The sequence below is a fragment of the Somniosus microcephalus genome, chromosome 11, assembly GCF_052327205.1.
Source record: "Somniosus microcephalus isolate GS21.2 chromosome 11, FLI_Smic_1.0, whole genome shotgun sequence".
Classification (NCBI taxonomy): Eukaryota; Metazoa; Chordata; class Chondrichthyes; order Squaliformes; family Somniosidae; genus Somniosus; species Somniosus microcephalus.
In genome coordinates this window covers 132,116,474-132,142,263 of record NC_140997.1, presented here as the reverse complement: position 1 = coordinate 132,142,263, position 25,790 = coordinate 132,116,474, and the positions used below count along the sequence as shown (strand labels likewise).

Below are 25,790 nucleotides of genomic sequence, written 5' to 3'. Positions count from 1 at the left end.
TCTTTTTTGGATTTCTTCCTTCTGGCTTCGACCTCTAATCACTTCGCTTCAGGGATGGATCCCCGTGAGGTGGTGCAGAACTGTAGGTAAGTTCGGATCTGTTCGTCGCCAATGTAATGTCCGTGTGTAATTAAGGCACGGACTGCAGAAGTTGGTTATATAACAGGTGTTTACTGAATGGAGACAAAACTGGAACTACTATACAAAGTTACTCCACAGGCTTATATACAGGGGTGGTCACTACTAGTACTGCAGTATACAGGGGCTGCAGAATATAGTTCCTTCTTCAAAGTACATACACTACATATTCCTCCTGCGTCTTATTGGCTCCCAGCCAGATAGCTAAGTGATAGTTCTTAACAAAAGCAGGAACGTGGTTGGACTCTAAATCGGACTGTTCTTTTTGGATTAAAGTGAATACGAAATTTCCATACATGCTACACGTAACTGCTTTAGAGATGTTCTTATGTGCATAATCTTGGTTATTTGTCTCAATGGTTTCATTGACCTGATCCGATCATTGCGACCACCATCTCCCGAGTGGACAACAAGGTTTGGGTCTGTTCATGAAGATTATATCACTGAAGATAGAAAACAAGTATTCCAAAAACCAACGAATCCATGATAATCTTACGGGGGAGCGGGGGGGCACTTTAGTGCGATGAGGATGAAGTGATGGGTGTGTGGGATTTAGTGCAGTGAGACCGGGGATATGGGGGGGGGGATTTAGTGCTGTAAAGGAGGTGGAGTGAATGGAGGGAGGCCTGAATAGGAAGAATGGAGAGTTCTCTGGGGGTGAGGGTCGTAGGGCTGGAGGAGGTTACAGAAATAGGGAGGGGTGATGCCATGAAAGATGAGAATTTTAAATTGGAGGCATTAGAGTATCAGGAGCCGATGTAGGTCAGTGAGGTCTTGGGTGATAGGTCACTGGGACTTGTTGCAGGATAGGATACAGGTAGCGCAGCTTTTGGATGAGCTGAAGTTTACAGAATAAACTGTGCAGGATGGGAGAATGGCTAGGAGAGTACTGGAATGGTCATGTCTGGAGGTGACAAAGGCATGGTTGGGGGTTTCAGTGACAGATGGGTTGGAATAGGGGTGGAAGCGGGAGAGGTTACAGAGGTAGGTGGAAGTAGGCGGTTTTTGTGATGGAGAGGTTATGGAGTTGGACGCTCAGCTCGGGGTGAAATAGGGCACCAAGAGTGCCAACAGTCTAGTGTAGCCCAAGACAGTGGCCAAGAAAGAGAATGGAACCAGTGGTGCATGTACAGAGTTTTGGTGCAGGGGCCAAAGATGATGGCTTCAGTCTTTGCAATGTTTAACTGAAAGAAATTGTGTCTCATCCAAGACCGGATATTGGACAGGCCGGCTGACAATACAGAGGCAGTGACGGTGAGCGAGGTGATGGAGAGGTAGAATGGATGTTGCCGGAGGTAACTGTGCAGGGGCAGGAAGAGAAACAGGACATGAATTTCAAATGAGAAAAGGGAATGACATTTGATGTGAGAAAACTAACTGGAATTTGGATCTGGTTTGAGTTTGATATGATAACTTCAATTTGAAATTGGGCTAGGAGTCTCATTTCAGATTGCGGAAAGTGATTTGAATTTGAATTGAAGGTGTTAGGTGGAATTTGTGCAGCACTGTCCAGAATAATTGCCTTGGAGGTGGCATTTACTATGTAGAAACCATGTGCCTATCCCACACTACCCACCTTGGTGAAGCAGGATGATTTGTACAGTTGAGATTTTTTTTGTGAGGATGGGCAGAGAAATACCTGGAAAGGTTGGGTAAATGAGGCAAAAACTCAAGTGGCATGGATGTGACAGGAGGGGGAGGAACATTATAGGTTTCTATGGAAGGCTGAGCTACAAGGGCTGGATGACCTCCTTTACCTGCGATGTTTCAGAGCAATGGGCAAAGTAAATATTTGGAAGGAGAAAAAAGCCTCTGAAAATACAACAAACATTTGGTGTGGACTTTACTCACCCGCAGGTAGAATGGAAACTTCCTGCCGTAAAACCCAACCCTGAAGAATTCTGGTTCCAGTCGCTGCTGCTCCAATATGTTATCATAATACACGGCTTCCATTTTCTGTTAACAGTGGAAAAAACTAGTGGTTAGGGCCCAATTATCGAATACTGCAACTCTGTCAATACTGAGATCTCAAGAGAACAGTTTGAATGAAGAGCATTCCGTTTACAATACTTCAGTAACAATTTGACTGTCCTCTCCTGTAGGCACTGACTCCTGCCAGGGTACAGTTCCACAGGCGTCGGTAGCCCTTCAGCCTCCTCACCCAGATGGCCAATTTTCATGTGAGTGTCTAGACAGTGGGTCTCATGAGGCTGGTCAACAGAGGTGGGCATCACCACCAAGCCCAATCCCGTCCTTGCGCAAAATCCACATAAAAACAGGAGTGGGCCATTCAACCCCTCGAGCCTGTTCCACCATCCAAGCATGGATTGGATCATGGTTGATCTCTATCTCAGCTCCATTTACCCGTCTTTTAGCCAAAAATCTTTGACACCCTTATCTAACAAAAATCTATCTATCTCAACATATGTACATATGCTGTCCAGGAGCAGGAAGACTGGCTAATTTCCCCCCCTCCCTTGCCCAGGGTTGTCTGTTGCACTGTGATTTCCGCCCCGTCTGAGATCAACTAACTCAGCATAGATGGAGGATGAAGCCTGGAACCTTTTGGTCTGTATGGCTTAGTACCGCACCGGGTATTCCTTTTACTTGTAAGGCCACTGGGGAATCGTCTCAGTAACGGCTATACAGGCTGTTTTTATGCTACTATATAGGGGTGAACCTGCGATGCTGCTCTCCTGGTGGGTTGCTGTGTTCACAGGGAGTGCAGGTAAGAGAATTGTGGCTGCAGTGTTGTGGCTCTATTTTCGAGTGCGGCAGCCTGTTCAGAGAGCGGGGCCTTAGAATCACCCCTTAAATGCATTCTCTCTTTGGATGGAAACAGCACTTGTTTTTTCCTGGAACGTTAGATGTGAGTGAACAGTTCCACTCACAAATCAAAACAGTGACTGGCGTCAGGGGCCTATAGAGTCAACACTCTGTTCTCCTGGTTCTATATAGGCCCTTGATGACAGTGCGGGTACAAGGCAGGGTCTACAGTTGTGTCAAGTACATGAAAGGCTTCTACTTTTAAATTATATTGCATTCCAATCGTCCATCCCCTGCCCAGTGTGGTACTGATCCATTCAGGCCAGGAAGGTCCAGGGTTTCAGTCCTCACGTGCGCTGAGTTAACAGATGTTGTCCAGGATGACAGCTGGGGCAGCGGGATTGTCCCCAGTGCCCCTAGGTTAGAGAAGGAGGGAGAAAATAAACAACCAGAGTTCCTGCTCCTGGTCACTATCCAGTAACCCTTCTTGACATAAGACAGGTTGCACAGACAGGCTTGTATTCCCTTGAGTATAGAAGATTAAGAGGTGATCCAATTGAGATGTTTAAGATGATTAAAGGAGTTGATAAGGTAGATAGAGAGAAACTATTTCCTCTGGTGGGAGAGTCCAGAACAAGGGGACATAACCTTCAAATTAGAGCCAGGCCGTTCAGGGGTGATGTCAGAAAGCACTTCTTCACACAAAGGGTGGTAGAAATCTGGAACTCGCCCCCCAAAAAGCTGTTGAGGTTGGGGGGTCAATTGAAAATTTAAAACTGAGCATGATAGATTTTTGTTAGGCAAGAATATTGAAGCTTACGGAACCACGGCGGGTAGAAGATTAATCTGGGATCTTCCTGGTCTGTAGGGTTCAGCTCCATGCTGGTCAGTGCATTGAGAAACATAGAAACATAGAAGATAGGAGCAGGGGTAAGCCATTCGGCCCCTCGAGTCTGCTCCGCCATTCAATTAGATCATGGCTGATCATCCAAACTCAGTACCCTGTCCCTGCCTTTTCCCCATATCCCTTGATCCCTTTAGCCTTAAGAAATATATCTAACTCCTTCTTGAATATATTTAATGAATTGGCCTCAACTGCCTTCTGTGGTAAAGAATTCCACAGGTTCACCACTCTCTGGGTGAAGAAATTCCTCCTCATCCCTGTCCTAAATGGCTTACCCCTTATCCTTAAGGTAGCCATAGGGGGAATTGTATCTGGTTCATTTAGAAGGAAGGTCACCATCGCAGCCTCTATGCTGGGAGTCTGTCTCACAAACTGTGACTCCATTCAGAGATTTTGCCCCTTCCTAATGGAGAACTGCCTGAGGTCTTGCATAGCACTGCCTACCAATGGCACAATCAAGGTTGGCACAGACTAGTGTGGTACCATGCTGTGAAATGGTGTGCTGGGAGCACCAACACACTATGCCACCCTCAACGTCTTTGTGACAGCACTGCTCTGCGTACTTTTGTTCTGAATTACTTGTGTGCGTTTTTCTGACCCTTCACCATCAGTACAGATATCCAGTATCTTTTACTGAGCAAAATACTTACGGTCATATCCCATAACACAACACAAAATGGAACATGGAAAAGTCACAGCTTCTTATGAATGAGGGTATAGTTATATCTTTGCAGTAAAGGTGGGTACAATCATTTTTTTTGTCCTAATAAATACTTGTACAAGATTCATTTTGTTCAGAAGGAATGGTTTTGAGCAGCCTGCGGCCCTAGTGAACGGCTTTGCATTACATACCCGGATCCAGCTGAGACTGTGGTAATCATAGAAGACTTCGTACTGGCTGGACAGCTCCCGGCAGAGAGGGATTCCATACTCCCAGCACTGAGGAAAAGAATATAATTAACAGTCAGTTCAAATTAAATGTAGAAATGCTCGAGGGGGGCATCATTGGAAAAAGACCAGTTTCCAACAGTGTTCTTGTATTCAGGGTAATTCACAGATTGTGAAGGGACAAAGGGCCTTGAGTACAGATGTGCAAAGGGTGTCCAAACTGCAGCCCCCGAGCCCTGGGAGCCCAGGTAACTATGCTTCTACTTGCAATTATATCTCTTATTCGCCGGTCTGTCCTGTTTGAATTTTGTGGGCCTGGAGGTTTGGAAAGAGCAGTTATTAGCTTACCTTATTGGTGGATAAATCCTACCAGCACCTAAAACAGATGATCTGGTCATTTATCATTGCTGTTTGTGAAAGCTTGCTGTACGCAAATCAGCTGCCGTGTTTCCTCATTACAGCAGTGGCTACACTTCAAAAGTACTTCATTGGCTATAAAGCACTTTGGGACATCCTGAGGTTGTTAAAGGTGCTATATGAATGCAAGTTCTTTCTTTTCTTTCTTAAATCAGAATCAAGCAGCCACAGCTCGTGATACATGCAAATTAATGCGAACATTGTCCGAGTCTCCGTGGTTATGTCCCTAAGCGGCCCACAAAGACCATAAAGCTTGGACACTCCTGAGATATAGGAAATAAAGCTATTTAAATTACAGGTCAGTGAAGAGAGAGGCGCCCTGATGGGTGTCCTAGTAAAACCAGCATGCAATTAAACTAAAAAGAGAAAAAGCTAGAAACACTCAGCAGGTATGGCAGCATCTGTGGAGACAGGAAGGTAGGGATAACGTTTCAGGTCAATAACCTTTTGTCAGAACCTTCCAGCAGCTGCAGTATTTTGCTTTTCATTTTATTATGCAATTGAACTATATAGATTGTAAAGTCCCAGGATCTGGGTTAGCTAATCAGCCGAGGTGGTAGTAGGGATGCGACAATTGGCCATGGCCGGGATGCTCACACGACTGATATTTGTCACCTAATCAAGGTGCTGGGGGGGGCGCCTGGTGCTGGTGCAGCCTGACTGCGGCAAGGGTCAGCAGTGTCAGGGGAAGAGGCGGAATTCAGTAACTCTTCTTGCTCCTCCAAAGTAGTGATAGAGACAGACAGACAGAGGAAGAGAGAGACAGACAGAGAGAGAGAGCGACAGACAGAGATAGAGAGACAGACAGACAGAGAGACTGAAAGAGAGAGCCAGAGAGCGACAGAGAGGGAGAGACAGATAGCGATAGAGATAGAGAGAAAGAGAGAGAAAAAGAGCGAGAAAGAGAAAGAGAGAGAAAGAAAAAGAGATAGACAGACAGAGTCAGATAGACAAACAGACAGGGTGTGTGAAACAACAGTATCCTCTCTGGGATGACATTAAACAACACCGAACAGTGATTTGCTATTATGTCTTTTCCTCAAAAAAAACATTAACTCTTCACTGGGGTACCTGTTTCCTCATGCAAGTCATTTTTTTTTTAAATGTGTGAACCAAGGCAGTGAATGCCAGCAGGCTATTCGACTGTAGAGATATCATGGCAGAGCCTGATCTTGTGCTCAACTAGTGTCCATACACAAAGTTTCCAGCTACTGAACAGTGACTGGCAGCAGGAACCCTGCCTGATTCTGAGCTCCTAACCCAGTGACACTGAGGCCGATCGCAATGCCCTTATCCTGGCGTAACACAGATTGGGAATTGAACAAGGTCTGTGTGGCTCAGCCGTTCACTGGATAAACTTTCTGAGCCATCAAGGGAGAAAACGTACAATGTTCAATGCATGAGGTCCATTGCAGAGGTGCACTGGTGAGTTAGTGAAGCAGAACAGTCTCACCTAGGTGGAATTGGGTTGGGGTAGGTTGCTCCATAAACAGGAAATTACCACTTGGGCTGAATAAAAAAAAACCTTAGATTTTCTCTCTGCCATCATAAAGATGCTGGGGTAGAAATTTGTCGGTAGCGTTAAGCGGGCGTTATCGCATGGGCCGCCTGTTATACGTCCCGCTTGATATTCAGTTCTACTGAAATCAATGGAGCTGAGTATTGGGCGGGGAAAATAACAGGCGGTCGGATTCGATACCATCCGCTTTGTGCTACTGCTCAAGATGAATTTCTACCCTGCTGACCCTTTCAGAAACAGTTCCAGTGGCAGTGCACACCCTCTGGGGCCTCACTCAAATGGCCATTATTCAGAGGTGCGTGCCTGGACCATGTGTGACAACAAGCTATACACTCACAGGACGTATCTCAGCTGAGCCCGATCCGGTCCACACCCAACATCCAAACATGTTGACATTTTTTGTTAACAACAGTCAGTGGATAGTGATCATATAGTGGGAGCCCTGGCTCATAGAGCCCTCTGAGCTAGAGAGGAGAATGAGATCAATCGCACCACCTGAACTCCCACCCATGTGGTTGGCACAGACCGAGCATCGGACCTTGGAACATCTGGTCTGTACGACTCAGATACTGGCTTCACCGACTGAGGCACAGGTACAGCACTGAAGGAAGGAGGGGGAGGTATGGGTTATATTTCCCTCTCCATCTGCTGCACATTCAGGGATTGCCCTGATGCTCCTTCCAGCTCTTAGGTTTTATTTAAGCTTTAATCATTCTGCTTTCAAGGATTCTGTTTTATTTCTTTGTCAAAACTAAATTTTGTTTTATATATTTTCTGCAGCTGTGCAACTCCGTTGAGTATTGAAAGAGGACATATAACTGATGAAAAGGTCAGACAGAAGCACTAACAATCTCTTCACCTTGACGCAGATTCTATTATGGCGATCGGACTTTATTTGCTGTTAGTGATGTTCTGCAGCTCAGCTCTATGGCATTTTTTTGACATGGAATAAGCATGAGATTGCAGATTGAATGAGCCAGCTGATGCGTCTGTGGAGCCACCTGAGACTGCAGCGCTGCCCTGAGCTTCCGCATTTACCTACACAACCCTTTAAAGATGTATGTACAAGGCCGGGAGGTCTCCGAGTTGTTCCCCAGTCTGTGCTGAGTTGGCTGGGACTTGAACCCACAACTTTCTGACTCAGTCAAGTGCTCTACTACTGAGCCATGGGTGACACCAATAGCGCTTTGGGGTTTCCTGAGGTCATGAAAGGCGCTGTATAAATGCAAGACTTTTTTTCTTATTCAACCATAGGGTGCCTCACAGATGAGCCCACTCCTGTTCCCAGCCAGCAACCCAATGCAGGCCGCTTCCAGCAGGGGACATTGGATATTGGGGACCCTAGATGTTTTTTTTAGTGATTTGAATAGCCTGCTCAAACTCTAACAGCTCACATGAGGTAGAAGATCAGCCATGATCTTATTGAATGGCGGAGCAGGCTCGAAGGGCCAAATGGCCTACTCCTGCTCCTATTTCTTATGTTCTTATGTTTATGTTCTCACACATGAAAAATGACTTCTTGGGAAATATTGGAACGTTGCCAATGGCCCTGTAACCTTTAGGAGAAAATTAGGGGAAAAACAAAAAAGGTTTAGGTGAACCCTATTGTAATTCTCTTTAACACCTGTCTTCCCTCCCATTCTCAGAACAATCTTTCCCTCTTTGGTCTCCTACACTGCAGCAACAGTACCTACCTCCCGAGCTCTCTCTGGTCTGAGAATTAACTTCATCAGACCTTGGTTGTTTCTCCAATTTCTTCCCTTCTCTCTTCCCTACTGGAGTCAGGTCTGACCCATCCCATTGTCTTTCCTATGTCATGTCAAAGGGCGGACTGAGATGGACTTTGTGTAGTGTGCAACCCTTTACACCCCATGCCAGCATTTTAAAAGCTACAATTAATAGGTTATCAAACCCATTACAGGCCTCTTTGAAAGAGTAGTTTGGATATCCTTGACCTGTTACCCTCGCTTCTTTGTTTAATCCTGTAGAGTAGCTTCTCCAGGCTGAATGTGCCAGGCCAACCAACTCTCCTGAATTCTGCGGGAGTGTGACATGGGAGATTGTGAACGCCTGCCTCAGGATCCTGCTTGTGTGGACTGGAGAGGAAAAGAAAGCAGCAGAGACAGGACTATCTCAGCATGAACAACTATGAAAGGCCTCTATTAAAACTATATCCTGACTTGCACAACTTTATTTTGCTAGAGGACAAAGAAAAAGCCATTCAGCCCATCAAAGTTTATCCCCAAGCTTCGCCTCGTTATTTTCTGTTCCTGTCCTCCTCCCCATTTTCTGCTAATCATAGAATCATAATCTCTCCTCATTTTCTGTGAGGTGGGGTGGTCACCACACTCAAGCCTGCTCCTGTCCTCACCTGATAACCAGACAACACATTCTACCGTAAGGTGGGGGGGAGGAGGCCATTGGATAATGAGCGGAAGTGGGAACCCCTTCCCAGGGACACTGTGGTCAATTGTGGCATCTCTATTACTGCCCCGAGAATGAGGTGAGCTAACTCAGCGGAGACTTGGAATCAAACCTGGGATGCTCTAGTCTGTGTGACTCAATTAAGGTGCAGTTGAGCTTAACCTGTGAAATCTAGCAGCTGATATGTAAGGTCAATCAATGCATCACTGCCTTTAGGACTTAGACTTGAACTTGTCACAATACTGCCTGTAGAGAGAATCAAAACTAAGTTACTGACAGGAAGAAATCTGTAGATCATCATTTCAGAAGGAGCAAACGCCAATCTGTGTTACTTTTAGCAATTCCTCTTGCTATGTTTAGTTCTGTTCAATGGAATCATGCATCGTGCTCAGCATATTAAAATACGCATGCTGCTGTCTGATTGCAGTTTGCCCAGGCACTGCAGGCTCTGACTGATGCTAATGGACAGCTCACTGAGCAACAGCAACCAGAAAAATCCTCACTTCTGTTGACTTTGTGCTTCCACCCATAACATCTCCACTCTACTTCCCCTTCTAATCTCTGTTCCAGTTTCTCCTCCTCCTTGTTTCTGTTTCTATTTCTATTCTTATCTAAGAGTCACCATTTAGAACAGCACTGCAGCCACTAATGTAGGATGCTCCTCACTATCAGGAGTTGAAGCAGTGCTACTCTTCTTTCCCCCCATGATAGAGGGGGCAACAGAGTCACCATGCGTGAAATTCCAGCCCTTTCCATTTACAGTCTTAAATAAAGTGAACTCTAGTCCAATTTCCAACACAGGGGTAATTTTAACCTAACCTGCCTGGTGGGAAACTGACGGGATCGGATCGGCCGCTCGTGTTACACTCCGCCCGATGTTACTTTCTATTGACTTCTATTACCCCCACTTCTCACTGAGTAACGGGTGATGACTTTGAGCCTGTGATTTCATTCATGGTGAATTTTGATTATGATACACTGTGAGCTGCTGAACCAGGCCAGGTCCTCTGTCATGGGTAAAGAAGTGAAAAGTCTCAGAGAGCGAGTAAACCTGGGCCATTGGCAGTCATGTTCTAGGGGATGCTTCCAAACAAATTTAGCAGAAGCCTGAGAGAAAGCTGCCTATCTGCCAACCTCAGTCAAGGAATGGTGCATGTCAATGGGAGACCTGAGAAAAATGAAGAAAAACAAGCAGCAACCATGTGAACTCTATCCGTCTCTGAATATTTCTCTAGATAGACTAGGCAGATTTATTTTAAACCATGTTGATGTCCCGTGTCTTGAGGAGTCCAGACCAAGTTTAGTCTTCATGCGAGGTGGGGTTGGGGGGTATAATTGGACTGGGGCTTGCAGACATAATTCAGCCCCCATTTTGAAGTCATACATTTGTGTCTTTAATTTTATATAACCAGCGGAAAACACATCAACTAAGAAACAGGTTACAAAGTGGGACCAGTACAGTTTATTGAAGCTTGGATAGGATTGGGGACATGGCTCCAGTTTCACCTCCTCACCCATGGTAGGTGGGGGCCCAAATGTTCCCAATAAATCCAAATTATAAGAAAAGAAAGAGAGAAAGAAAGAGAGAGAGAAAGCAAGAAAGAGAGAACTTGCATTTATATAGTGCCTTTTGTCATGAATCTTATCATGACTCATGAAGTAACACTGGGCGGCCAGCTGGTGGCGCCGTCCAAGGAGTATAAATACTCGGGCGTGGGCCCAGCTTGCTCAGGATGTTTCTGTAACCAGGAACTAGTGATGTAACTAGAAATCTCATGGTTTTGAAACAGTTGATTAAAGCCTTGTTTTATACTCAAACCAAGCGCTCAGTACATCAATTTAATCAACTGACCTGCTCCACGCTCTGAGTGGTTTTGGGAACAGACGGCTATGACTCAAACCGTCGAAGGGAATTCGGACGAAGTAATCGATCCATCATGGAGAAACTACTCAGACCCGCCCGTCTCGATCTGGACCCGAATTCACTTACAGCTGCTACGGTATGGAAACACTGGTATCGTACCTTTAGCAACTTCCTTGAGGAGTGTGGTGAGAATGTTCCTAATAAGTTACGAATGCTTGCCAACTATGTATCCCCTCATGTGTTTGACTATATCGAAGACTGTGTAGACTATGACGCCGCTATCTTAATACTACAGCAACTATATGTTAAGTCCCCAAACAAAATTTTTGCTCGGCATCTACTGGCCACAACTCGACAACAACCCGGGGAATCACTTGACGAATTCCTTCAGAAACTTCACAGGCTCAGCAAGGATTGTAATCTTAAAGCTGTCACAGCTGAGCAGTACCAGGAGGAGTTAATTCGTGATTCCTTTATTAATGGGATTGCGTCTCCCTTCATACATCAGCGTCTGTTGGAGAATAAAACCCTCAAGTTGCAGGCTGCCTATGACCAGGCATGCTCTCTGGACTTAGCAAAGAGGAATGCAGATACCTATCTTTCACCACGTGCATGAGCTGCTGCTATCACTTTTAGTGACTCCTTCAACAGGCCTCGGGCGGAAGCCCTCACTGATGATGACTCCCACCTGGCTGATGACAACCCTACCCTAGAAGCCTTCACTGATGACGACTCTGCCCTAGCGGCATCTTGGCAATCTGGAAGGAAGTGTTTCTTCTGTGGAGGTGCGTTCCATTATAGGAAATTTTGTCCTGCTTGTAACGCAGTCTGCAATCATTGCAGTAAGAAAGGTCACTTTTCTAAGGTATGCCAGTCAAGAGCCTCTGTTAGTAAGAAAAGCCACTTATCTAAGGTATACCGGTCAAGAGCCCCTGTTAGTTTTGCAGCTACTATCTATAAAACTGCTCCTCCCCCAAGAGCCACTACTAAGGTTACAGCTGTCAAGGGTAAAACTGCCCCTCCTCCCATCACAGCTGTTTTTCCCCAAAGTCTGTCCCATGCAGCCATGAAGGTTTCGGTAAATGGACACATTTTGAGTGCACTAATCGACTCATGTAGCTCTGACAGCTTCATTAGTGAGTGGGCTGTCAGTAAGTTAAAGCTGCGTATTTACCCCTCGGACAGGGAAATTGCAATGGCTCTGACGACACTGACCACCAACTCTTCTGGCTTCTGTCTTGTCGACCTTATTCTCAATGGCCGCACTTATTTCTCCACCCGGCTCGGGGTGCTCAAAAACCTATGCAGTGATGTGCTCCTGGGACAGGATTTTCAGAAACAACACAAGACTCACTTCCAAGTTTGGAGGGTCAAAGCCGGAGCTTACTATTTCCAAAGTACTGTTTTGTGTGCTTTCGGCGGCTTCGCTCGACGAGCCCTCCTTGTTTTCCAATCTTTCCCCCCGATGTAAGCCCATAGTCACTAAATCACGACGTTTCAGCCAAGATGATCGTTCCTTTATCGAGGCAGAAATCTCTCGCCTTCTAGCTGACGGTATCATTGCGCCATGTTCATCTTCCTGGCGGGCTCAAGTCGTCGTTGTTAAAAATCCTCTGAAGCAACACAAGAAAAGTCTTTGCATCGATTACTCGCAAACTATTAACCAGTATACCGACCTGGATGCCTACCCACTACCACGCATCGATGACATGGTCAATAACCTTGCCAACTACAAGGTATTTTCAACTTTTGATTTAAAGAGCGCATACCATCAAGTACCGTTAAAGGACTCTGACAAAAAGTATACGGCCTTTGAGGCCAATGGTCGGTTTTATCAGTTTTGGCGCCTTCCATTTGGGGTCACCAACGGGGTGGCCATCTTTCAACGGGCAATGGACAGCCTAGTCAAACAGGAGAACTTAATGGACACTTTTCCATATCTGGATAATATCACCATTGCTGGTCATGACCAGAAGGAGCATGATGCCAACCTCCAGAAATTTTTTGACGTTCTCCGTCGTCGCAACTTAACCTTAAATGAGTCCAAATCTGTGAAATCAGTACCATCGGTCAACATCCTTGGCTACTGGGTGGGCAACGGTGTCATCAAACCGGATCCGGAGCGACTTCGTCCGCTTCAGGAGCTCCCTCCCCCTACGAATCTCGGCTCTCTTCGTCGGGCACTCGGCATGTTCGCCTATTATGCGAAGTGGATACCCCACTTCTCCGACAAAATCCAGCCCTGCTTCACGCGAAGTCATTTCCGTTGGAGGCAACGGCTATTTCAGCTTTCAACCTCCTCAAGCGAAAACTGGAAAAAGCCACGCTTCGTTCCATCGATGAAAATCTTCCTTTCGTGGTTGAGTGCGATGCATCGGAGGTGGCGATCTCGGCTACCTTGAATCAAGGTGGTCGACCCGTGGCATTTCTGTCCAGAACATTGCAGGGTAGCGAGCTCCATTATCCTCCTGTCGAGAAGGAGGCTACGGCTATCATCGAAGCAGTACGTAAATGGAGTCATTTTCTCGCTTATCGCCATTTCACGCTTATAATCAATCAGTGCTCTGTTGCCTTTATGCTGGATAACCGGAAACGCACTAAGATCAAGAATAACAAAATACAGCTCTGGAGGATGGAATTGGCCGTCTTTAGCTACACCATACATTATCGACCCGGCAAAGAGAATGTAGTCCCGGATACCCTCACGCGTGCATTCTGCTCTTTTATGTCAACTTCGACTCTTGCGGATCTTCATACTGACTTATGCCATCCTGACGTTACCCGTATGTTGCACTTAATGTGATCTATAAATCTCCCATTTTATATGGAAGATGCGAAAAGAACATGCTCCTCCTGTAGAATTTGTGCGGAATTAAAACCGCAATTCCGTCCGTCGGATGGCTTGCTCATACACGCTATGCAGCCTATGCAGCGACTCAGCATTGACTTTAAAGGGCCATTGCCTTCCTCAACGAGAAACACCTCCTTGCTTACTATGGTGGACGAATATTCACGCTTTCCCTTTGCTTTCCCCTGTCCCAATATGCTTACTTCCACAGTGATCAAATGCCTCGATCAAGTCTTTTCCCTTTGCAGTACGGCCAATTTCATCCACTTTGATTGGGGTCCCTCATTCATGTCAAGCGAACTCAAAAGTTATCTTTCCCAACGGAGAATCGCCACAAGTAAAACGACATCGTATCATTCCATCGGTAACGGACAGATACAACGCTATCATTTGGAACGCTGTTCGTCTTGCACTGAGGTCACACAACCTACCAGACCAGCAGTGGGAAACTATGCTCCCTGACGCGTTGCATTCCATCAGGTCCACCAATGTCACTCCTCACGAGCGATTCTTCAGGTTCCAGCGTCGCTCCACTCATGGGACGTCCCTACCATCATGGTTGGCAGCTTCCGGCCCCGTGCTGCTCCAAAGATTCGTCTGATCTTCCAAAAGCGATCCCCACATTGACGAGGTGGAACTAACGGACATTAATCCCACTTACGCGCACGTGCGGTACCCTGATGGCCGGGAGTCCACCGTTTCACTCCGAGATCTGGCTCCCTGTCCAACCAGTCCCACAGACCCAACTGGTAGAGGAACCCATGGTAATGATGCCGACACTCTGCGCTCCTTTGAGGATGACGCCCTACCTGGGACATCAAGGGATCTGCCAGGTGCTCCACCGGATCAACTCGCGGAGCCGAGCGCTTCCCATGGGATGGCCACCTGAAGCCAGGACACCGGTCAATCCCCGGCTACCAACCAAGATGACGCCAGCTCTGCGCCTGTGGGGACCTGCACCCGGAGTCACGATCTCCCCAGTCTTCCGCAGGTCGATCAAGGTGACACGGGCTCCGTCGATCTACCAGTACGGACCAAGTGACCCAGGGACCAAGACACGGTCCGAGGAGACGTGCCTTCCAGCCACAAGCGAAGATCTAAAAGACTGCGCCTATTCGCGGTCCGTCTAATCCACTGGAAGGAAGTCGTCGGACTTCCAAAACATTCATGTGGGAAGGATGTCATGAATCTTATCATGACTCATGAAGTAACACTGGGCGGCCAGCTGGTGGCGCCGTCCAAGGAGTATAAATACTCGGGCGTGGGCCCACCTTGCTCAGGATGTTTCTGTAACCAGGAACTAGTGATGTAACTAGAAATCTCATGGTTTTGAAACAGTTGATTAAAGCCTTGTTTTATACTCAAACCATGCGCTCAGTTGTCTTTTTACATCACCTTTCATAACCTCAGGATGTCCCAAAGCGCTTTACAGCCAATAAAGTACTTTGAAGTGTAGTCACTGTTGTAATGTAAGAAATGCGGTAGCCAATTTGTGCACAGCAAGCACCCACAAACAGCAATGTGATAACAACAACAAAAAGCGCTGAAGGAGAAACCAATAACCTCCATTCACTGCACTCCTGTTTCTGTTGGTTGGTACCACCAGTGCTGAAAGAAATCTTACAGTAAAAGACAAGGGGAGACTGAGTGCAGTGCAGACAAAAATGTGTCTCCCAGCTTTATATTTGTGTGTGATGTTGATGATGGAAGGCCCCTGCATCTGCCCTCTATGACTCACCCTCAACAGAAACCTCACCCCGTGCAGTACCCAGTAGGACCAGGTAAAATCCGGCACATGACGAATTGATCATCTTTACAATCTAGGAAAGCCGTGATGCAAAGTGTCCCTCACTCCATTTTACTGAACTGGTATCTCCCCACTGGCAGCCGATTGAAGCACTCATCACAGATCCTGAGTAATGTAGGTTAAAAGTCAGTAACTTCAGCCTCCGACTGCCTTATTCTGCCAGCAGAACCATGCGGAAGCTCTGATGCTCACCTTCCCCTTGTTGAAATAGTTGATAACCTGTCGGCACAGTCCTTCTTTACGCTGCCACTCCGTTTGTGCAGGGTAGTGCAGGAACTCACGCAATGGTCTGTCTTCCCAATGAAGCAGTTCCCAGTACAGCATTAGTGTAAACGCCGCCTCTGGAGAAAAGAAAAACAAAGAGGGTGATGCAATCAATTCAAGAAAGCTGGGAAACTGACTAAGAATTTGATCCTTTCAATAGTCTACATTATCACGCACATCAATGAGATCCTTTTATTGCTTTACACCTCTGAGAATTACAGATTTGAAAAAAAAATGAACTGTTTCTCCTCTGTTCTCCTGAAGACGCCAACTCTAGATTCAATGAGGCACTGGCAGGCCTCTGGTACTTCACCCAAGTAGCTATTCTTCACATGAGCTGAGTCACTGAGTGTTGGCAGGCTATTGAAACAATAGGAGAGGGCGCGAAAAAAACACATCCTGATCTTGTCCTCATGTAGTGTTCACATGAAAATTTTCCAGTAGGGGCCGCTGGATACAGATGAGGAGCTAGAACTTTGGCTGATTTTCCCCCTCATTAGACCAAGGGCACTGAGACCAACGCAGAGCCCAAATCTCTGCTCTGGCCGAGATCGGCTAACTTAGCATTGATGGGCATTTGAACCAGGGACCTGTCTGGTTACTGCTGCTTAGTACTACACGGAATGGTGTTTTTACCCACTAGACCAATGGGAGAACCCACAGTTGCAGATTGTAGAGAAAGTACAAAACACACTCCCACGTTTCAGTCTTTCTGTCACCAGCGCAGGCCAAATACTGACTGAATAAGGAAAAAGAAAGTACTTGCATTTATATAGCCCTTTCACAATCTCAGAACATCCCAAAGCGCTTTACAGCCAATGAAGTACCTTTTTTTAAAGTGTAGCCACTGTTGTATTGTTGGAAACGCAGCAGCCAATTTGCACACAGCAAGATCCCACAAACAGTAATGTGAAAATGACCAGATAAGCTGTTTTAGTGATGTTGGTTGAGGGATAAATGTTGGCCAGGAAACGGGGAGAACTCCCCCTGCTTTTCGAATCATGTCATGGTATCTTTTACGTCCACCTGAGGTGACCTTGGTTTAACATCTCATCCAAAAAATGGCAGCTCCAGCAGTGCAGCGCTCCCTTAGTTTCCCAGATTACCTTTCAACTCCCACCTCCGTATAGCAAGATGGGGGTGCGGGGGGAAGTCAGGAGGAGTTTAGAGGAAAGGAAAGCTGGGCTGCAGGATGCCTCATCACCACTGTGGTTCCAGCTGACAGACGGACTCCCACTCTTCCCCACGTGAGACATGCTGTATTATTTGTTTATCTTTTTCTCTCAAATGTTCCCACTCCCTGTCCTGAAGTTGGTAAGCAAGCAAAATTCTGCGAAGTGTGCAGAAATGTTGTTCTTGTGTTTTTCTTGTTGGCGCACAAACCCATGGGGCTGCTCCCCTAGAGAATGTCACCCAAGTTGCCATTATGCACGTGTGAGGCATGGCAAGATGTTCCACCCTGGGTGAGGGATGGGACATCACATCGAGCCTGATGCTATCCTCAGCCGATGTCCACGCACATGCAGTTCCAGCAGGGGCCGCTGTGCTGAAGCCAACTGTAATGCCTCCACCATTGCCTCAGCTCTGGCCGCAGATCTTCATGCTTACTTACTCACTAGATAAAGTTGCTGAGCCATTGGGGAAGCCAATCTTAGCTTTTTCTTTCTGCTTAGAACCCTAGCTGCAAAGTGCAGGACACCAATAAAGGTGAAACGAGCAAGATGGAGGACAAGACAAGACATAAACCCACGGCTATGGTCTGTAGAAATCCACAAGCTCAACATTTCTGCACACTCCACAGAATTCTGCAGCTTACTGAAGTTTACAAGTGAGGAGGACTGGGAAAAATCCATTTCTAGTACTACTTTTAGCCTTGTTCTAACTGTGAAAGAGAGAAAGGCATTCGATAGGAAAAAAGAAAAACACTGTGGGACATTTCACTACGTTAGATGCGTTATATAAATACAAGTTGTTGTTGTTGTTAATTGTGGTAATTGCACTGTTATGGGGCACCAGAGAGGAGAACAGGAATTAGCAGTACTGCCCCTGGTGGTAGGAATATGTGCAGAATGTGACTCCGAATTCCCCCACTCAGGCTGGAGTGCTGCTTGTGAGTCTAACAAGATCTGAATCATTTTTTTTAAAATGACACTTATATAATGTCAAGTCAACTACTTTGAATTAAGTGCTGAATTTTTAAACTTATGAATGAAATACTCACTCACTTGAATGATTATTGTCATTATTCACACTATACACATCCTTGTGCTGAAGACAGGCAATTCAGCTAGAAAGATAAATACATACACTTCAGGTTCAGTAGGATTGAGTTGGTTCTGGCAGTGGAAATCGGGTTGGGTCTAGCACTGAACTCATTGCCCTCATTCCCTCCCCCTCAAATCTGCTACTTCTGGATATGTTTGCAGCTGCTAATTCCCCCCAAAAATTCACCCCACTTTTCAATAACAAGAATTCAGCAGGACATCTAAATCCCACGCAGGCTAACTATTGCTTTAAATCCCATCATTAGCATAGGGGCCAAGAAGGAAAGTTGATTGGCAGGAGTTGAATGAGGAGGGGATTACAGGAGGTGGATCTCATAGAAAAGATTAGGTTGGAGAGGGCATGGGAGAGGGAGGAGAAACTGCAAAATGGCGAGGGTGGTTGCGAAACTGGGAGGAGGTCAGAGGCAAGGAGGCTGCACAGATGATCTTAACCTTAGATACAAAGAAATCTAGAAGCTTTTGCAATTGGAGGTGGGGGAAGGAAGGGGTTTGAGGAGGTTAATTATGAAGAAAAGGAGCCCAAAGATGATCCTAGAGTAGCATGCAGTTTTGGCTGAGGAGGACAAGTCCAGTAATGTTTGATATAGTTGTGCTAAATCTGGCCATGGATGACTAGGCCGCTTGCATACCAGGTGCATGTTCTCTGACTTGAAGCAAAGTTGAGGGCGGAACTGGAAGCACAGGAGGGTCGGGAGATGGTTAATGATTTGCTAGGCGCAAGGGCTTTGAAGGCAAAGGCAAATGCGTGGTTTAGCAAGTCAACAGCAGCACAGATATCCTCAATTCACAACTCCTCAGATAATGAAGCAGTCCATGCCTCCTTGCAGCAAGACCATTCAGGTTTGGGCTGATAAGTGGCAAGTAACATTTACGCCACACAAGTGCCAGGCAACGACCATCTCCAACATGAGAAAGTCTAACCACCTCCCCATGACATTCAATGGCATTAGTATTGTCGAATCCCCACCATCAACATTCTGGGGGTCATCACTGACCAGAAACTTAATTGGACCAGCCACATAAATACTGTGGTTACAAGAGCAGGTCAGAGGCTGGGTATTTTGCGATGAGTGACTCACCTCCTGACTCCCCAAAGTCTTTCCACCATCTACAAGGCACAGGTCAGGATTGTAATGGAATACTCTCCACTTGCCTGGATGAGTGCAGCTCCAACAACACTCAAGAAGTTCGACACCATCCAGGACAAAGCAGCCCGCTTGATTGGAACCCCATCCACCACCTTAAACATTCACTCCTTCCATTACCGGCACACTGTGCCTGCAGTGTGTACCATCTACAAGGTGCACTGCAGCAACTCGCCACAACTTCTTCGACAGCACCTCCCAAACCCGTGACCTCTACCACCTAGAAGGACAAGGGCAGCAGGCGCATGGGAACACCATCACCTCCAAGTTACCCTCCAAGTCACACACCACCCTGACTTGGAAATATATCGCCGTTCCTTCATCATCGCTGGGTCAAAATCCTGGAACTCCCTCCCTAACAGCACTGTGGGAGTACCTTCAGCACATGGACTGCAGCAGTTCAAGAAGGCGGTTCACCATCACCTTCTCAAGGGTAATTAGGGATGGGCAATAAATGCTGGCCTTGCCAGCAATGCCCACATCCCTTGAATGAATGAATAAAAAAAACCTTACACTCACTTATTGAGCAAAAGTGATTGTAAAATCTAGGCTAATGAGTTTGTATAACTATGCCTTCTGGTTATGTTATACACAGCAGCATCAAGGTGAACAGAGAGAGGTGGGCTGTTGGCCTCGAGAAAGCTGGGCAGGGTGTCCTTTGGGTGTTTGTGAGGAGGATCGTAGGCCTCCAGAAGATAGTCCAGAGCGTCTGGTACTTCACAGGCTTAAACTGAGGCTGTACATCAACTGTGACTGAGTTTACAGTTTTCATAATCCCCTTTGGAAAGGAGCTGTGGAAGCACCTGGATCTGAATGAATTACACTGTACAACAGCAATAGGAAATCTGGATACCAAGAGACAGCAACGCCACATGGTATCGGTTCAACCGCTGCTTCTGCCTCCTCCTCTGGAAGCAGCTGCTTTTCTTTGGCAATTCTGCTTCCCACAAGCTTGGGAGATGAAAAGTGATTAGTAAAGCAGGATCATCCCTGGATAATGACCTGGGTTAATTGTTTGAAAATCTCCTATTCAAGTGTATTCAAGAGGGATAGCTAACTTGACATGACAAGAAAAGGACAGTCAAGGGTTCCTTTGCATGGAAATTATGTGTAAAGATAAGGGACAATAGAGCGGAATTAACAAAGAAAACGTGACATGAATAGGGATCAACCAAAAATAATTCTCACTGTTAGAAACCTTTTACAGATTGAGTCTCTCCGTCAGGATCCTTTTTAAGACACGAATCTCACTATCAGGATCCTCTTTAAGGAGATGGGTTTCTGGGTTAGGATCCTTTTAAAGGAATGAGTCTCCATTGGGATCCTCTTTATGGAAATGGATTTTCCTCCGGATCCTTTTTAAGGAGATGGGGCTCTCCACCAGGAGTGAGTTTCACCAGTGGAATCTCTTTGATAGAGCAAGTTTCATTAACAAGTCCTCCTCTTTAATAACAATTTGAAGTCCCTTGATTTTGCCCTTTTGCCCCACTGTGGGTGAGGAGACTTGACAGCTGCTTAGAGGCCAGCAACAATAGTGTGGCATAGCTGAGGCTCAACACTACAGGAACTTCAAACCTGAATCCCATCTCTCTATGTTAGTGTGAAAGCACTGCATCAGATTACTACCCTCCATATTTTTGAGTGAGTCTTATCTTTAGAACCCCTGTCTTTAGTGTCAGCCAGTGGCTCAGTGGGTAGCACTCTCTAGGTGGGAGGGGCTAGGAGTGAGCCAGGTGTGACTGGTTGCCTAATTGCAGCTGGGTGTTGGAGGGAGTTTTGGAAAAAGTTGGTGGAGGGTTTTGTTTTCAGGTTTTAGGGCCTTTTTAGCCCACAAAAAACAGCCAGATGGCTGCTGAGGGGTCCGGAGTGCCGGGCCCCTCAGAGGACAATATTCCCAAGAGGAATTTTATTAGGGAAGAAACTGTGGTGGGAAGGGGAAAAAAAAGGCCCAAAGATTTGGGTCGGGACCTCAGGAGGTTTGGTAAAGAAAATACGGTGGTGGTGCAATGTGAAGATGAGAAGATTTGAGCCCGGGATATAATCCAGGCGGTTCATGAGGACTGTGGTGAGGGAAGCTGTTTTGCCTGCCGACCAAAACCAAATGTGGGATTTGAGGTGACGGTCAGTGGCCGTGAGGAGGTGGAAAAACTGCTGCTCAGTCTGAAAGTTGGGGAGAAATTTTTGGAGGTGACTCTGCTATATTCAGAGGAGGTGGTGGTTTCATTTTTGAACTTGCCTGTGTACATCGAGGATGAAGTGCTGAGCAAAAAGTTGGAGTCGTGGGACATTAAAATCTGTTCCGAAATAAAGAGGAGGTACTATCCGGGAACACGGGTAGCAGACGGAACCCGGTATGTAAAGGTGCGGTTCCCAGAGGGGGGTGAGGTCTTTTCCTTACAGTATGAACTTCGAGACACTGGAAGGAGTACAGTACTTTCGTGTGCTGCACGATAACCAAGTAAAGGTGTGTTACTATTGTCTGGGACATGACCATCTCGTAAGAAACTGTACTGATTTGTATTGTTACTATTGCGGTGAGTCGGGACATATCGCACGGAGCTGCAAGGCGGAGAGCTGTGGGGTGTGTCGTAAAGGCCCCGCCCGCTGTGAGTGTGTGGCAGAAGGGAGCGAAATGAGTGATGAGGAGATGGGAGAAGGAGCAGGAGAGGAGTGTGGAACGGCTGGAGGTGCGGTGCAGTCGGAGGACATAGCCGGTAAAATGAAGGAAAAAGGAGCACAGGAAGAGGCAGAGGTTGGCGGAGCGGAGATCGAGATGGAGATGGCGGAAAACACGGCGAGTGCTATGGAGGGGAATAAAGACAGCAGCGGGCAGCAAGGGTCGAGTGCAGACTCGAGCCTTAGTGCAGTTCGGCTCCCCCTGGGGAGTCTGGTGTCTGCAGGGGGAGAGGAGGCAGGAGCGGGGTGTGTGGTGGAAGTGAGTGCTCCAGGGAGAGGCGAGGAGTCGGATATTTTGGTGAGCGGGACGGGGCAGGGCGGGGAGAGGGTGCAAGAGGCAGGAGCCTTAAAGGGACAGCAGAATGGGATCGGCGAGATAGAGACGTCAGAAGGGAACAATTTAGGTGCGCCATTGTCCCATGGAGTGAGGGAACAAGGTGCAAGGGTCAGAGGTAGAGACGTGGTCGAAGGGGGCGGCACAGTGGGAGAAACTGCGATAGCAGGAAGACTCTCTATGGGAGATGAAGTATCTGACGGGGAGCAGGATTATGTATCTGACGGGGAGCAGGCACAGGGGGTTGCAGAAGAGCTTGAGTGTGAGGAATTAGAGGGGGACAGAGACATGGAAGTCAGGGATGGGGTGGCATCATGTGGAAAGGGAAAGGTTAGTGAGGGGCAGAAGGAGGGAGAAAGGGCATATCCTGGGTCCAAAGTTAAGGCAAGGAAGAGGCTGAAACAGCAGGGAGGGGTCAAACAGGAGGGGGAAAAGAGCCGGAGGCTGCAGGAAAAAGCAACAGCTGCCCGAAAAGTTGAGAAGGAGCATGAGAGGAGGGAGGAGCCAGAGATTAAATGATGGGGAGATTATTGGGCATATTTCCCTTCTTTGGAGCCATGATTACATTGGTCTCGATCAATGTGAACGGACTGAGGGGTGAGAAGAAATTGCAGCAGTTGTTGCAGGGTTTCAAAGGCACGGACTTGTTGTGTCTGCAAGAAACCTATTGGGATGAGGATATTCTAGAAAGAGTTCAGAAGGTTTGGAAGGGAGAGGTGTTTGCAAGTTGTGCAAACAATAACCGTAGAGGGGTGGCTGTTTTGGTGAGTCCGTCCATAGAAGAGAACGTTGCCTTGGTGGACAAGGACACTGAGAGGAGATTTTTACGGCTAAGGGTAAAATTGGAGGGATTTAATTGCGATCTTTTTAATATCTATGCACTGAACGACCATGGGAAGCGTCGCGAGTTTTTTCGGGGGTTATTCACTGAAGTGGCAGAGGTGGAAAATCCTTGTATAGTGGGGGATTTTAATGTATTTTTTTATCTTGGATGGACATTTCAGCCCAGATGACCTTTAAAGAGGATAACTCCAGAGGGATGATTATAAAAATGATGGCAAATTTAAATTTGAGAGACTTATGGAGGGACCGGAACCCCATAAAAAGGGAGTTCTCCAGAGCAGGTTGGGTGGGTGATGTTTTAAAACAGAGCCGAATAGATTTTGTATTAATGCGGGAAGGGTTAAGTTCGGAGGTGATGGAGATTTATTATAAAAAAGTATTTTTTAGTGATCACTCGGCTTTGGTTCTTAGAATTAGGAACAGCAGAGTTAAGATCGGTTCAGGGGTGTGGATTTTAAACAATCAATACCTGAAGGAATGTGCTTATAAAGAAGAGATTATAAATATAATAAAGAATGCTCGGAAGGAACTTTTGTTCTTGAAAGAAAGAAGAGTTTGGTGGGACAATTTCAAATATGAGGTAAAAGTTTTTTCGGTACGTTATGGGAAAAAGAGGGCGGCAGCTAACTGGCATCGAGAAGAGAATATAAACAAAAGGTTTACGGATGTCTGTAAAGCAGTTGACGGAGGGGATAAGGGAGCTGAGACTAAGTTCCGGGTGCTAAAGGAAGAGTGGGAATTATTGCAAGCTGAAAAATGCAAGGGGGCCATTCTCCGTGCAAAGGCTAGAGATGCATTGGAGGGCGAAAGGTGCACTAGATATTTTCTAGAGCAAGAGAAGCTGCGACAGAGATTATCGTTAATTGAGGAGTTGAAGGTTGGGGAGAAGATCATTCGTGAAAGTGAAAGATTTTGGAGGCGGCTAGCAGCTTTTATCAAGAGCTATATACAAAAGAAGACATTTCCAATTTGGAGATGGAGAAGGTTACTGTTTTTATTGAAAAGGGTTTAAAGGAGGATGAGAGAAGCATGTGTGATAAAGAAGTAGGATTAGCGGAAATAAAAATAGCAATAAGTGGAATGAAGGGGGGGAAAAGCCCAGGGTCCGATGGACTAAGTGCAGAATTTTATAAGGAATTTTTCGAGATTTTAAGTCCATTGCTCTTAGGAGTTTTTAAGGAAATTAAAATTGAGGGAAGCCTGGCCCCATCTATGAGGAGAGGTATCATAAGCTTAGCTTATATAAAAATAAAGGGGATAGATGGGATCTGAAGAATTGGAGGCCCATCACACTATTAAATGTGGATTATAAGATCTTGGCGAGGGTTATGGCAAATCGTTTGAAGGAGGTGTTACCGGAGATAGTTTGGCCCTCTCAGTCCTATGGAGTCATTGGCCGGGACATCGCAGACTCTGTGGTCTCAATCCGAGATGCGATAGAGCTCATGGAAGAGAGTGGGAGGGAGGCTTATGTATTAAAGATAGATCAAGAGAAAGCCTTTGATAGGGTCTCTCATGAGTTTTTATTGAAGGTTTTGGAAGCATTTGGTTTCAAGGAAAATGTCATTCAGTGGATAAGGATTTTTTATTCAAACATATTTAGCTGTGTTAAATATAATGTTTTTTTATCTAAGTATTTTCCGATACAGAGATCAGTGAGATAGGGTTGTCCCCTGTCCCCACTGCTGTACACATTGGTAGCAGAACCATTAGGTTACATGATGCGAAAGAAACAAGGTGTAGTTGGGATTGTGGTACCCAGTTCCGGGCTGGTGTCGGTGATACACCAATATGCAGATGACACAACCTTAACATTGAGAAATGGGGAGTCAGTGAGGAAAGCTATGGAGGTAGTGGAGGAATATTGTAGAGCTTCAGGTGCCAGAGTGAATTATAGTAAGTCCCAATGCCTGGTTGCAGGGAGGGGTAGGGGGGAATGGTTGGGGGAATGTCCCTTTAAGGTGGTGGAGGTTTTGGAAGTTCTGGGGGTGCATATGGGGTGCAAGAAAGACAGGGAAGAAGTGGATCGATTAAATTGGGAACCGAAGGTTATGAAAATTAAAAAGATTTTGGGAAGATGGGAAAGAAGGTGGTTGAAAGTGCAAGGAAGAGCGACAGTGGTGTCTGCTCTCCTGCTATCTAAGCTATGGTACTTATTGACGGTGGAGGATATTCCTGAGTGGGCAGAAAAGTCCATCGGAGAGGCTTGTGTGAGGTTTTTATGGGAAGGGAAACCAGCCTTGGTGGCTTACAATACCATCATTGGATGGAGAAATCAGGGAGGACTCAACTTCCCAGATACTGATTTGAAGAAAAAATCCTTTAGAATCAAATGGGTGAAGAGATTTCTTCAGAAGTCAAATTCCAGTTTTTGGAAGAGTTGTTTTGAGCATTTTTAAAAACGAAGTGGGATAGGAGGGCAGGGGATATTGTATATGGAATACAATAATATGTTTTTGAAATCGATTAAGCTTCTCCCTAGGTTTTATAAGGGGGTTGTAGAGACTTGGGCTCAATTTTTAAAAAGTGTGCAGTTTATGCCCAAGGGGGCTGAGGAATTTTTAGAACAGCCTTTATTTTTGAATAGGTGGGTCAACATCGAAGGAGAGGTTTTATTTAATCTAGCTTTTATAAAAGCTGGGATTATATCGGTGAAAGATGTATTATA

At 46.2% G+C, this 25,790-nt stretch overlaps 1 protein-coding gene across 6 annotated transcripts in view; it reads right to left on the bottom strand.

Annotated features, from left to right (window-relative positions):
* Positions 1–25,790, bottom strand: part of dock3 (dedicator of cytokinesis 3) — a 1,512,713-nt gene that overhangs the window by 172,937 nt on the left and 1,313,986 nt on the right. For all 6 annotated transcript variants that reach the window (XM_086001262.1, XM_086001257.1, XM_086001258.1 and 3 more), the window contains 3 exons: positions 15,768–15,916; positions 4,661–4,747; positions 1,990–2,094 (listed from right to left, as the gene is read on the bottom strand). In XM_086001262.1, the coding sequence (XP_085857388.1) occupies positions 1,990–2,094; positions 4,661–4,747; positions 15,768–15,916 (341 nt within the window). The remainder of the gene's footprint in view (positions 1–1,989; positions 2,095–4,660; positions 4,748–15,767; positions 15,917–25,790) is intronic.